Source organism: Entelurus aequoreus, linkage group LG12 (assembly GCF_033978785.1).
Source record: "Entelurus aequoreus isolate RoL-2023_Sb linkage group LG12, RoL_Eaeq_v1.1, whole genome shotgun sequence".
NCBI lineage: Eukaryota > Metazoa > Chordata > Actinopteri > Syngnathiformes > Syngnathidae > Entelurus > Entelurus aequoreus.
In genome coordinates, this window is record NC_084742.1 from 26,721,846 (window position 1) to 26,735,195 (window position 13,350).

At 41.0% G+C, this 13,350-nt stretch overlaps 3 protein-coding genes across 6 annotated transcripts; 2 read left to right on the forward strand and 1 right to left on the reverse strand.

Moving 5' to 3' along the window:
* The first annotated feature begins 285 nt into the window (after positions 1-285).
* On the forward strand, positions 286-5,544 carry LOC133662757 (RNA-binding protein 4B-like). 4 transcript variants are annotated; one of them, XR_009828154.1, is made up of 5 exons: positions 286-434; positions 2,615-3,043; positions 3,126-3,767; positions 5,050-5,120; positions 5,213-5,544. XR_009828154.1 is itself a non-coding variant. In XM_062066893.1 (4 exons), exons 2-3 carry the CDS (start codon positions 2,635-2,637, stop codon positions 3,758-3,760), a joined length of 1,044 nt encoding a protein of 347 aa, XP_061922877.1. In that variant the 5' UTR covers positions 307-445; positions 2,615-2,634; the 3' UTR covers positions 3,761-3,767; positions 4,003-5,018. The 4 variants fall into 4 exon arrangements, 1 of the variants encoding a protein (XP_061922877.1); XR_009828153.1 differs by having other exon boundaries at positions 307-445; positions 5,034-5,120; XR_009828152.1 differs by having other exon boundaries at positions 307-445.
* A 61-nt stretch (positions 5,545-5,605) lies between these two features.
* Positions 5,606-6,624, reverse strand: LOC133662758 (TRAF-interacting protein with FHA domain-containing protein A-like). The gene is made up of 2 exons (XM_062066894.1): positions 6,512-6,624; positions 5,606-6,443 (listed from the first exon to the last, which is right to left on the reverse strand). Exon 2 carries the CDS (start codon positions 6,429-6,431, stop codon positions 5,868-5,870), a length of 564 nt encoding a protein of 187 aa, XP_061922878.1. The 5' UTR covers positions 6,432-6,443; positions 6,512-6,624; the 3' UTR covers positions 5,606-5,867.
* Positions 6,625-7,433: 809 nt separating this feature from the next.
* Positions 7,434-9,878, forward strand: LOC133662759 (RNA-binding protein 4.1-like). The gene is made up of 4 exons (XM_062066895.1): positions 7,434-7,567; positions 8,030-8,448; positions 8,520-9,189; positions 9,395-9,878. The coding sequence occupies exons 2-3, from the start codon at positions 8,040-8,042 to the stop codon at positions 9,161-9,163; spliced, it is 1,053 nt and encodes a 350-aa protein (XP_061922879.1). The 5' UTR covers positions 7,434-7,567; positions 8,030-8,039; the 3' UTR covers positions 9,164-9,189; positions 9,395-9,878.
* The last annotated feature ends 3,472 nt before the right edge of the window (positions 9,879-13,350 follow it).

The window sequence follows — 13,350 nt, forward strand, 5'->3', positions numbered from 1 at the left end:
CTTTAAACTAATCATACTGATAACATATGGCATTTACACAAATGGGTTCTGACTGCAAACGACGGCGTGGTCCAAAACACGTTGTCAAATACAACTATTGCAACCAAAATACATATCGTGACTTTGCAAAACACCTTTCATGTGATGATTTGCGAGTACAACATCGTGTGCTCCTTTTTTAATTACTCTAAAACCTTTATTGCTTACGTGCTCCGCCATGACTCTATAAGCGGAAATTACGCGTTTTCTAGGCTACCGTAACGCCCACGGAGTTGACCAATCACGATAGGATATATTTTGAACGACACATTCATCTGCCAATAAGATTCATACTTCTGATGTAAACGTCAGTGTCCGCCATTGTGGTGCGGCTTCCATTTCCCTCAGATTCGCCTCGTCGTCGGTGCGCGCTGTCGAAGCAACTGGAAATTTCGGTGGGTTTTAGGTATGTATTTGTCTATTTCGCGTTAAAAGTATAGTGGAGCGTTAGTCATTAACACAGCAACAGTAACAAATGCAAAATATTTTATTTTCAGCCCTCGTGTTGGTCAAATGTAGCAGGTTGCTAATGTTAGCTTGCCTATAGCAACTGCTGGGCAGCGCACGCAGCAGGAAGTGCTAACGGTTAGCCTCTTTGTAGCAACCCGTATCGCTGTTCACGTGTGGACGCAACTAAACGTCGGAGTAGTAATTTATTTGTAAACTAATTCAACCTTCACACCAGTAAAATTTAGCAGGTTGCTAATATTGGCCAGCCGATAGCAACTGCTTAGCCGGTTTTGCAGGATGCGCTGCCAACAGTTAGCGTCTTTGTAGCTACCATTATCGCCTTTTACACGTGATGGCAACTTAACGTAAGAGCGTTACTTTATTTTGCAATACATAACTTGTATTATAGTGAAAATGTAAGGTCGCTTTTGTCTTTGGTTGGATGCACTCCATAGAGGTGTGCGTGTAAATTTAAAAAAATGTATTTTCATTATCAGACAAGTGTTGCAAAGACGATTCTCGTGATGTATGAGCGTTATTTTCCTGTGATTAATTAAGAAATACATGGACTTTTAAAACCGGTAAAAATGCACTAATTTATGGTTAACTTGATACAAAGTCAATGGGGCTCAAGATTTTAGGTGGGACCTTTTTTTTTTCTGTTAAGAATGCCCTACCTTTACTCAGTTTTGATAAGGTTGGTATACTTGGAAAGCTTGTTAAACAAAGAAACAGCATACTGGCGCCATGTTCTTTCAACTTGCCAAATAAAACGAGGAAAATGTTACAAAAATGCACACTTGACACCCCTGCTATAGATAATAAAAAATTAAATCTGATAAATCTATCGATAAAAAGCAGGGCCTGACGATGCATGCGCGTTTATCACAACTCTCTCGCTCTCTCTGTCTCTCCCCCTCCTTCATGAATGCTGCTGCGCGCACAATTTGTTTTGTTTTTAACCTTCTTAACCCTGAACGTACATTGAAAATACACGCAACCCTAACTCAAAATGCCGGACATTTGAGGCATTTAAGAAACACCGCCCGACAGCCCCGCAAAAGAGGACATGTCCGGTGAAAAGAGGACGTACGGTCAGAAACAGCGATCGGTTTCACCGGACATGTCCTCTTTTGCTAGCAGCTAACGGGCTACGTCATAGACTGACCATACGTCCTCTTTTCACCGGACATTTCCTCTTTTGCGGAGCTGTCAGGGCGGAGTTTCTTAAATGCCTCAAATGTCCGGCATTGTGAGTATTGTTTACACAACGTGCAGTACGCTACTTAATATGTCCGTGTGGAAACTCGTTCGGTACACCTCTGCACCGAACCGAAACCCCTGTACCAAAACGGTTCGATACAAATACATGTACCGCTACACCCCTATTAGTTTGATTATTGTTTCTCAGCTGTTTGTAATGGTTGCAGTTTATAAATAAAGGTAAAAAAAAATACAATAAACATAGCCTCATCGCATGCGCATAGCGTAGATCCAAGGAATCGATGACTAAATTAATCGGCAACTATTTTTTTAATCGATTAGTTGTTGCAGCCCTAAAACAGACAAGAGGTTGCACAGTCGGTGTTTTTTAAATATTGATTACATTTATGAAATTAGAATTTGTAATTATAGAAAAACTTGAGTAAACATGGCTGGTCGGACTCATGAGTCACATCACAAACGGCCAAGCAATCTGCAGGTCCAAAATATCTGTGCAAATTGAACAATTTAAAATATATTTTTGGCAAACTCACAGATAAATGTATAACTTACATTGTAATAGAGATTCGAATGAGTGTTTTACTCACCGTATATTTTTTGCAAGAGAGTTTTGTCTAGTGTAAGCTTTTATCAGAGCCTTGTGGCGCGATTACTTGATCAAGCCCAAAAAAATTTATGTTCTGGATGAACTAAGATATGTTCTATCTATGTCATGAGAATTTGAGTTTAGTGGTAATGAAAAAAATGCGAGCGCAGTTGAACCCTGAAAACAGCGGTCCGGTTGTTTCTCACAATCAAGCATGACCACTGCGGAGATCCAGCCAGAGGCGAACACGCACATACCCATCACCTGTTTGTGTGTTCTCTATTAGGTCATTGATGATTTTTGTACTCGATGCAGGTCAAAAGTGCAAAGCAACAATGGTGAAGATATTTATCGGAAACCTGGCTGAGGAGACTAGCAGGGATGAAATTGAAGCCCTCTTTACTCCGTACGGGAAATTGATGGAATGTGCCAAGTACAAAAACTATGCCTTTGTTCACATGGATGACCGCAAGGCAGCGACCAAAGCCATCCGTGAGCTCCATCTCCGTAAACTCAACGGCAGGCCCATGAATGTGGAGCCCAGCAGAGGGAACAGCCAGGGTCCGGTCAAGCTTCACATCTCCAATGTAGAAAGGGGCTTCGAGAAGGAGTTACAAGCGCTCTTTGAAGAGTATGGCACCGTGTCAGAGTGTGCCATTGTGAAGAATTTTGCATTTATTCACATGACCAATTCTGATGAGGCCATGGATGCCATTAAAGGTCTGGATAACACATTGTTTCAAGGTAAGCTTAATGGATATATTTAAACATTTAATTTGTCTTTGTGTATTTTAAGACATGTTTTTCCCCTGCCTTTTCTTGTCAGGAAATTATATCCATGTTCAACTGTCAAGAAGCAAACCTGCATGGGCTCAAGAGGAGGAGGACTATCCACCGCCACCACCGCCACCTAGCAGAGGAGGCTATTACCCTCCTCCTCCTCGCTTTCATCCAGAGCCTCCCTATGGCGAACGCATGTCTGCTTACCCACCTCCACCTCCCCCACCACAACCTCCTAGACGACCCATGTATCCAGACCGTAGTTATGGCGAGCGAGAAGGCTATAGGGTGGTGGATTACTATGAGAAATTCAGAGCCCGCCCTTATGGCGACCCAGGTTATGAAGACAGGCGCTCTGGCGCCATCCCTCCCCCACCGCCGCCACCTTCAGGAATGGGTAGGGAGCGTGTTGCAATGAGCTCCCACGATCCGTATGACCGGCGGCCTCTTCCCCCTCCTGCTATGCCCTACATGACCCGGGACCGCAGCCCCATCCGACGAGCCCCGCCTCCTCCAGCTCCCCCCGCTCCGGTGGCCGGCAACGGGTACCCTTATGAGCGCACCCGTTTCACCCCGCAGACAAAACCTCAGGGATATGCACCCCCTTACGCCAGGCCCAGCTATGTGCAAGGCGGTCACCCTCCGCAACCCAACTATGGCGCCTACCAGGCCCATGGTTAAAACAAAGGTGAGTACAAATTTAAGACCTCAAAAGTCCCACTCATCACATTAGGGTTTGTGTGAAAATAGTTACTAATAGATTAAACGATCAGAATCCGCTCCTCCTTCGCTCAGATATAATCCAGCTAATAAATTAATCAGTGTTAGAAGCGCTAAACTATGCTGGTATAGCATCAAAAAAGTCTTGCGTGAATCTTGAGTTAAACCCGTTCCTTGACATGTGTGGTATGTTCTCTCTCCAGGTTTAGAATATGATGAACGCCGTCTGCTGATGCGCATGGTGCTATACGCTCCCCCCTTGTGTATGGTGGATTGCGTTGCGTTCGCCGGAGACTAACAGGAAGATACTGTATTGCGGACGGTGCCGTTCTTAAAAACAAAACCTGCGATTCTTTGTTGCATTTACGTATATCTCTGAGCTGTCAATGCTTTTTCTGTTCTTCTGTTTTTCACTTTTCAAATTCGTGGATTGTTGGGTTTCTTCAGTGCTTAGTTTAGCAAGTGTGGCACGCTACTTTTACCTCTTAAATGTTGGTAGAAAGACATGATTCAAATTGAAATACATCCAGTCTTTGTGAACAGAAATATTGTAGCTATTGTGTAGACTAACTGATTTTTATTTTTTACCCATAAAAAAATTACGTTTAAAAAAAAAAAAAGACTTCAGCCAATGTGTCTATTTAACTTGTGTCGCTAAGACAGACATAAAAATCGAAGATCTCTTTTCCGACCTGTACGCCTGTAAAGTCAAAATTATAGAATTGATTTCCCCTCCCTTCTTTACTTTGTTAGTCTTTCTCAGTTTATACAGCAAAGTTATGTATGCTTTCATTTACAAGTTGCTCCCCATTCCCCCATTTTAAGTTTTTAATAAACAGATGAAACACAAAACGAAAGTTTTTAACTGTCAAGTCATTGCTCAACCCGAGATCTTTAATCGCAGCGTGAAGATGCTTTTGCGATCTGTCATCAGTTTGAAGCTCGACACAGGGTAGGTTTGTACAGCCTGAACGTTGCGAAATGTCATTTGTTTTTTGTCAATTGAAATTTTGTCCTACGCTTATTAAATTCCCTAGTTGGACGTTAAAGAAAATAAGCTTGCGATTTTAAGAGTCGCTTGATATGCTCCCTGTCATTGCGAATATTAATGTATAGTTTTTAAGTAGGAACAATTATACAAATTTTGCACCTGGTCAGCCTTTTCTTTCTATAATGATTAATAGATGTCACCTTTGTGTCTGTTCTAATTTGTGCAATGTCTTGATGTTCTCAGTCTCTGCTCTTCTTAGACTCTGCAGGACACCCCATATATATAGGATGCTGATGTCTTTCCACATGGAGCAGAGCGAGCCATTTTACAGTTTAGTGCTGACTCTTCTGTGCTATCTTTCTGAAATATTCGGTTGTGTTGGTTTAGTGTTGTAAAATTAGCTCATCTTTTTTTGTCTGCAGGGTTGATGGAATTCAATACAGAGTTGGACGTTTTTGAGCACCTTGCACTGAAGGAAGCCTGACCTGATGACCTCAAATTACGATATCGTTTTCAGCCTTGAGACATTTACACATTTTAAAGTTGAAAAGTGTATGAGTTTCATAGACCTGTGCATTTAACAGTGTGAAATACAATTTTTGATACTAGGATGAGAAGTATATTTTTTTACACTTTTATTGTCAGTGCACCATTTGCATGTAGTTTGAAGGACTTTAAACTCTGACAAGATGTTTTATAATTGCCGCCATTTTTTGATCGTCACCCTTCTGTGGAGATAAAGATACACTGAGTTCAACAATGCGCAGTCTTTTATTTCAGAATTTAATAGGAAGTGCAGACATTGAATTATTTTTAAGAGTCAGCTGAATAAGCTGTTTTAAATGATGCACTGATCTGTAGCAACTAATTAGAATACTTATAGAAAATGTAGGTAAAACAGCTTTCAAACCAACTTAACAGTATAAAAAGCATAGCTACATACAAATACTTTATTCAGTATGTAAAAGACTGTTTAGCATGCAATACAGTTCATGACTTGAATGATGAGCCTTGTAAAAATGACAGTTGTGGTGAAACTAGCCTTAGTCAAAAGTAAGTCACATGGAGGGTGGTGTGTTACAAGAATAAGTCGTCAGTTTCCAAAGGGCCTTGGAATTCTGTTTGGGGTGTTAGCTGGGAGCCTGTGTCCATGACTGGCACGGTGCTGGGCTCACACAAAAATGTCTCCAATGGCGGTGCTAGCAGGACGTCCAACTCTACCTCAAAGCTACCTTTGGCCTCACCGGTCTCCTTGATGATCAGCATCTCATATTGCATGAACCGGACCAGGGCCTTACTGGGGAGATCCACCCTCTCCAAGAAGTCCAGGGCTGAGCTGTTTACATACACCTTCGCCGTTTTAGACAAGTTCTGAAGAGTGAATTGCATGTCTGGGCTCTCAGGCATGCGGTAAGCGTGGACGGCCAGCTGCTTGCGGGACACTCGGCGATCGACAATCGGAAAGGTGCAAACCTGGACATCACGTCCTAAAAGGAGAGGCATGTCTGCAGAATGTTTGTGTCTGTTGTCCAGAGGGAGCAGACTGTAAAAACCTTGCGTGTGCTGCTTGGGGTGGTAGAATTTGATGTGGAGGCAGGTCAAAAGGTCCTCTTCTGTCTCCAATCTCTCAGACACATTCATTGTGAATAAACCCTAATATAAAAAGGTTAAATCAATTTTTAGGGTGAAATGTGAATATATCTTCAGTGTGGTGGGATTACCTTAAATCGGTTCCTCTAAACTGAAAGATGTGCTGCTACATCCAAAGTGGACTGAAGATAAACCTGGGAAAACCCAAGCTTTCTGTCTGCGCTTCCCAATTTCGTCATCGTCATGAGACAGGAAGTGGGAGGACTGCTGAGTTCAAGAATAATTTGAAAAAATACACACCGAATTCTCTCTGTCTGCCCATGCATATATATTTATATGTTTATATTTACAAGTATATATGTTTGTACATAGGTAGATATATATGTTTGTACGGTAAATGTATGTATTTGCGTGTGTATATCTATTATATATACAGTACAGGCCAAACTCCACATGTGTTCATTCATAGTTTCGATGCCTTCAGTGACAATCTACAATGTAAAACGCATTGAATGAGGTGTGTCCAAACTTTTGGCCTGTAGTGTATATGATGTATTTTCTTACCACTTTTGACATTTAGCATATCTGGAACATGTTACGCATTTTGTTTAGTCTACAACTTGCCCCTGAATCCAACATAACAGAACCGAAAGTCCCCGATGCCGCAATGTGTTGAAAAGAATGAACTTAGGTCAGTTTCGACTCGAAACTGACCTAAGTTCATTAAAACACTCGAAACTTTCGAGTGTTTTAAGGTACACATGAAACCACGATTTTGGTTCCAATTGTAATTACTTACACCAAATTTAAGGACCTAATAGGAACAATTAGACGACAAAATGTGTCTGGTAAATACTTAATATTACAAATCTGACCAGTATGCAAACGTTGTAAGCTGTGCTTTACTCCTTTAAATTACATATTTTGTACTTCAGTATATTCATATCACTTTTTGTTTTTGTTCAATCGTCTTTCTGTTCTTCGTGCCAGTCAACACTATCTCTGTTACTTGTGCACATTACCAGTAAAGTTACTTTAAACAATTCCACCAATGGTGGTTACGGCCATAGGTTACGTCATCACCCTGGCCAATAAGAGTCTGTGAGAAGTCAGAGAGAACCGGAAGTCGACTTCACAGAAAGCTCTCGCACGGTGCCGGTGCAACGTCATTTGCTTCTTGAAAAAAGGTGAGTAAATGAAACGATTCTAATGGCTTGAATTTCTACTGTATTGCGTAGATTACTTAAAACGGTATGAAAGAGCATTGTAGCGACTTGTGTGTGTCCTCTAAGTCATACTGTTCTTTGTCCCCCCCCTAAAAAAATGGCGCCACTGCCAAGCTAACCAAAGCTAACTGCTAATATGATAAATTAGCAAATAAATGAATGTTTTAAACTGAAATGTGAACTTTCATTGTACACTTAAATATATAATATGTCAATACTGTGGACCTTGCATGAGTTTTCACCATTTTGAGTTATTTTATTTGCCCGGCGTTGAATGAGTGGCAGCCATTTTGCGAAGACAAAGGGGCCATTTAGACCCTCCCAGAAAGAATTCACTATATGATCCACCTCCTTTTTAAATGTGCACCTGCCATCCTCACACACTATACATGGCACCACTATCTTTACCTTTCTTTGTTACAGATTGGTTAAAATGGTGAAGATATTTGTGGGCAACTTGCCCCAAGAAGCAACAGAGGATGAAATCAAGGCCCTCTTCGCAAAGTATGGCAGAATCACAGAATGTGCGATTGTCAAAAACTTTGCATTTGTCCACATGGATGACCGCAAGGAGGCTGTGAAAGCAATCAAGAACCTGCATCTCCACAACCTCCATGGCTCTGCGATCAATGTGGAGGCCAGCCACAAGAAGAACTACGGGGCGGTCAAGTTGCATGTGGCTAACGTAGAGCGTGGAGAGGATGATGACCTCCGTGCGCTTTTTGAAGAGTACGGTAGGGTCACTGAGTGCGCGGTGATTAAGAATTTTGCTTTCGTCCACATGGCAAACTCGGATGAAGCTATGGATGCCATTCAGGGGATTGACAACACTGAGTTTCATGGTAAATGTGCCACACAAGATGTCATTATCTCAGGAGCTGTGTGTTTAACCTTATTTTCCCCTTGCATCCAGGCAAACGCATCCATGTGCAGATTTCCAAAAGCAGGCCCAGAGGCGAAGAGCGGGAAGACTATCCTCCTCCTCCCCCAGAAGGTGGTGGCTTTTGGCCACCCCCGCACTACCCAGTAGACCGGCCTGAGCCCCCCCCACCAGGCTACATGAGAGGTCGCCCCCACATGGCCCCAGGTTACCCTGCCCCACCTCTGCCGCCACCTCCTCCCAGGCGACCTGCCTACCCTGAGCGGCCCTACGAGGGCGAGCGGGGCGGTTATGGTGTGGTAGATTACTACGAAAAGTACAGAGCCCGTCCGTACGGCTACGAAGCCGAACGCCCGGGTGGCCCGCTGCCTCCGCCGCCGCCTCCTCCCCCCAGTGTTGCGCGAGACCGTCTCATGGACCCGCAGCTCGACCCGTACGAGCGTCGGCCCCCACCACCCCCTCCTCCTCCCCCGTCTGCGTATTATGCCCGAGACCGCAGCCCACACCGAAGACCGCCAAACGGTGCAATTCCTCCCACCGGTAACGGCTACTCCTACGAGCGCTCCCATATCCCTCCTGTTTCCCGGGTCCCACCATACGGAGTTCCTCGTCCCCGGGACCACTACGCAGAGCGACTACCGCCCCCACCACCGCCTCCGCCTGCACGCTACTATTAAGCGAGGCACCGACGTTTGAAGTTGAGGTGAGAATAGTCTAAAATGTCTTAGCCCCAGTAATATCTAGATCTCACGACGAAAGGCGTGTGCCTCAGTACTTGACTGCGTCGCTTTTGTCCGTGGCGTAGCGATGCCCGCACGACGAACTTCCAGAGCAGATCTAACGGAGCGATGCGTGGTTTGTGCCAATAGTTGCAGACGCTTCACTCATGTCATTTGCTCTTTTTTCAGGATCGTCGTTCGCCTACATTGCCAATCGCCATCATCAGATGTTCGTGACGCTATCCACTTCCTGTCTGCGGCGCAGCGCGTTAATGTTCCCCATGAAAGCTCACTGGAGGAACAGAAATGGCGACGTCCACGTCTGTTTTCATTTTGATCCAGTTTTTACATAAACCCCTTTTCTATTTTGATTGTGCTATTGTGATGTAGGAATTTTAAAGCGTTAACTTTTTTTACTTTCTGATTTGTGACGTTTGGTATCAGCCGGTGTTAGCCAACCTGTCACTGTAGGTATCAAAATATGTTGTTTAAAGTAGTTCTGCACGTTTCTTCCTCCTTGTCGAGTTTTCACCGACCTTAGATTAGCTATGAAGATTTTAACCATCTTAAACGTTTGACCGAGTGAGGACGCAGAGCACTCGTTTGTGCTTGCATTTTGTCCACCTTGTCTTCAAATGTGTAGTACAAATAAACCCAACGGGGTAAAACACAAGCAAGCGTGGCGCCTTCTTAAAAAACAAAACAAAACCATGAAATGGGTTTTCTTTCCCTGACGCGTCGTGTCGTTTATATAAAAAAAAAAATAATAAAAAAAGTGACGCATAAACTTTTTCAAAGATAATATCCATTTAGCTTTTGTCAATCTGAGACGTGCTCGACCTTAATAGTGTTCATGCACGTTCACATTCATGCAGAGGCTTAGACCTGCAGTCGGGGCAGGGGGTGGCATCCAGAGGCTGAAGACCCTCACTAACACCAGGTAAGTAAAAGGTGTGTGTTTTGACCAGGTGATCTCAGCAATTGGAGAAAGATGTTTGCTGTACACTTCATTATATTCCTCTTGACTAAAACAGGCATCTGTAAGTGCAGTGAAATTGTTTCCTTTTTTTAGGTAAATAAAATGCATTGAATTAAGGGCAGTATTCTTACTTGTGTGAGTAAAGTAAATACAATACCTGTATTACATGTGGAATCATCTGTAGTTTGGTAAAATGTTTTTGCAAACTATACAATTTTATTTTCTTCTAAAAATAGTAAAGCCCAAAATAAACTTGCAACAGTTGAATCATTTTATGAAACGTTTTCTATTGTATTGGTGTAATGTTAACGACCAGTAGAGGGAGCTGTCTGCTTTGCTTTTACTTGCTACTGCGTAATCTGTTATTTCACTCATTTTACTGTAAAATTGCTATATATCCCAATAAATATCAAAACGTTTACATTAAAAATAGGGAAGGGTGAAATGGTCTGAGATCTACAACCTTATATGGATTGCAGCCTGCATTTAGTGATGGATAGCTCAATGTTTTTTACTCATCTGGTATATCATATCTCACATGTTACTGCAGGTGTAATCGGTAGTGGTAACACTACTTAATTTCTTGGTATTTTCTCAGGACTATTTATCTAATTAGGTAATTCACTGTTAACGGTTGGGTACTTTCTGTTGCTACATGCTAAAATGTAATACATACTTATTCTTCTGTTTGGATACTTCGTTTTCGGCCAATTTGGGATTACCGGTAATTCCAATGATTAAAATTTTAATCACAAATATAATGGCAGTGTAACATATCAATTAAATACTTAAATTATTTACTTAAATTAGTTTTGAGCAAAGTAAATAACTGCAAAATAACATAAAATATTTTTGCCTCTGTTTGAAATGTTTTTTTTTTTTTGCCCTTTTTAAATGTGTGATGGTTTGACCATGTTCCTTGAATCCTTTAACCCCTCTGACTTATTTCTTGTTTGTAAACAGAGCGATTTTGTTAAAAAAAAAAAAAGATCTAATCACTAGTGTCGACCATACACTGATACTAAGTATCATAATTGTTGGTGTTTGTCCTAAAGTGGTTAACATGGCTTAGTATGCCATGTTAACTATTCCTTGTCCTCCAGTAATAATGACACCTGCGAAATTTGCTGTACAGTATTAAAATCGTTATCGTCGGCTGAATTTGTATTGTGTGTGTGTATATCGCACAAATCTGTTTGGAAGTGGAAGCCGAACTTTCATTAGAGTTCAATATATCAAGCCATTTTTGCAAGATTGATTGATTGTTTCTGATAAACTTATACAGTAATTCACTTTTAGATTTTTTTTTTTTTAATATTACAGAAGTTCAATTTAAAAAAGGAAATTTTAAACTGAAATATCAGGCTTCTGAAATGTTTGCATTTTTAGGGGTTGTCGCGTAACCAGAATTTCAGTAGTGAATACTGATCGTTAGGCTTATTTAATACCACAAAAAAATTTTTGAGCTTATTTGATACCACAATAAACAAACTGAACATGCCACTTTAATGAGGGCTGTTTCAAACTGTCAAGTGCATACCACCGCTGCGCTTCAACATCTTTTTGCACAGAATTTAACTCTCTTTACCAGTTGCCAAGAGGTATACATTCAAAGAACAGCAAATTGAGCCCAGTGTATTAAAATAAGCCATAATGTGCTCATACATATGCTCATAAATAACAGCCAACTACTTTATGTTCGATAAAGAACAGTGGTGTGGATCCTTCAACTACATAAACAATACTTTTCTTAATATACTTTCAACATAGTGGTAACATGATGTGTAATTTTTTCATGAAATGGGCTAATAAGCTCAAACATTTCAGTCTTTTCTCATTGTTATACTCTTGTCCTTATTTTTCCATTTTTGTTAATTTCATTTCTGTAATATTCCACAAACACATAAAACGTTAAAGTGTTCAGAAAATGGCCTTTAGGCCAAACTGTGTTTACTTGGTGAAATAAGTACACGAGTGGTGTTCAAACAACGAAAGAATGTCTCAATGCTGTGTTTTCTTAGCACGTACAGAACTGATAATAGTCGCTGCGGTAATGCACACTCCCTCTGGGCTTGTATTGGCGGATCTCTGCACTCCCTGTGTGGCATTTACTTTTGTGACCGCTTGTTTTTAATTACCAAATGATACACATCTGAATATAATATAAATATAGCAAGAAAGTGGTCAAAGTGCATCACAGATCACTTCTGCCGCAGTTAATTATTTGGCAAACCAGGCATGTATGAGGTGTGCTGTCAAGCTGAGTTATGCCACACCTACAGTTACACTGCAACAGTTCCATTATAATTTATGAGCAAGGGTAAAAAAAATATCTACATCCTTGACAAGGTTCCACAAATAAGTACATTAATGGAAGCACTGGATCATCTATTTTAATACTGCAGACGTTCTTTGGTGCTAACTCAGTGAAAATTACACAGCTCGACAAGGAAAAAGTTGTACAGTATACAATGCTAATGATACCTATAAAAGCAGGTATTGATATATTTTGTTTTGACTTGGTATGGAAGTATAGATACTTTTGACAACCCTATTAATTTCTACACATTTTTGTAACATTTATTTTCATAGCTTATAGCAACCCAAACAAAAAAATACAGTTTGTTTTGTCAGAACATGAACAAATTGTGCACAAGTCATGTTTTGTATTCATACTTAAAACACAGTTGTTTCTATGCATCTTGTGTTTCAGTAAGCGTTTCAACTCACGCTACGACCTGAAAACATTAATGCTTTGAAATGTTTAATATCACATATTTTACTGACACTGCCGATCAGACTACCGGTAACACCTGTTTTGTTAAAAAAAAACTAAAATTTTTATGTAAATATTAAGTGTTCTGCCTTTTATTGGTGTTGGTACCTCATTGCACACACAGTCCATATCTCTAGTAGGTAAGATACATATTAAGATGCATAAAATAATGCCTGTGATCGGCTTATTCAGATAAACTAGTTGATACCTAATTCGCTTTCCTGCCTTCAGAATTAAGGAAGATTCAGTAATTTGCAAAAGGTGAATGTGGAAATAGTGTCAAAGCGCTTTGAGTTCCTTAAAAAGGTAGAAAAGCGCTATACAAGTCTAACACAATTACATTTGTTAAAAGCTATTATGCTGTTATTACATTTGGTTTTACAAAAAGCC

Bases quoted from the DNA above. Each gene is read 5' to 3' on its own strand.
- LOC133662757 (XM_062066893.1), top strand. From the start codon at position 2,635: ATGGTGAAGATATTTATCGGAAACCTGGCTGAGGAGACTAGCAGGGAT. The intron at 3,044-3,125 runs GTAAGCTTAATG...TTTTCTTGTCAG, and splicing joins GGATAACACATTGTTTCAAG to GAAATTATATCCATGTTCAA.
- LOC133662758 (XM_062066894.1), bottom strand. From the start codon at position 6,431: ATGAATGTGTCTGAGAGATTGGAGACAGAAGAGGACCTTTTGACCTGC.
- LOC133662759 (XM_062066895.1), top strand. From the start codon at position 8,040: ATGGTGAAGATATTTGTGGGCAACTTGCCCCAAGAAGCAACAGAGGAT. The intron at 8,449-8,519 runs GTAAATGTGCCA...CCTTGCATCCAG, and splicing joins TGACAACACTGAGTTTCATG to GCAAACGCATCCATGTGCAG.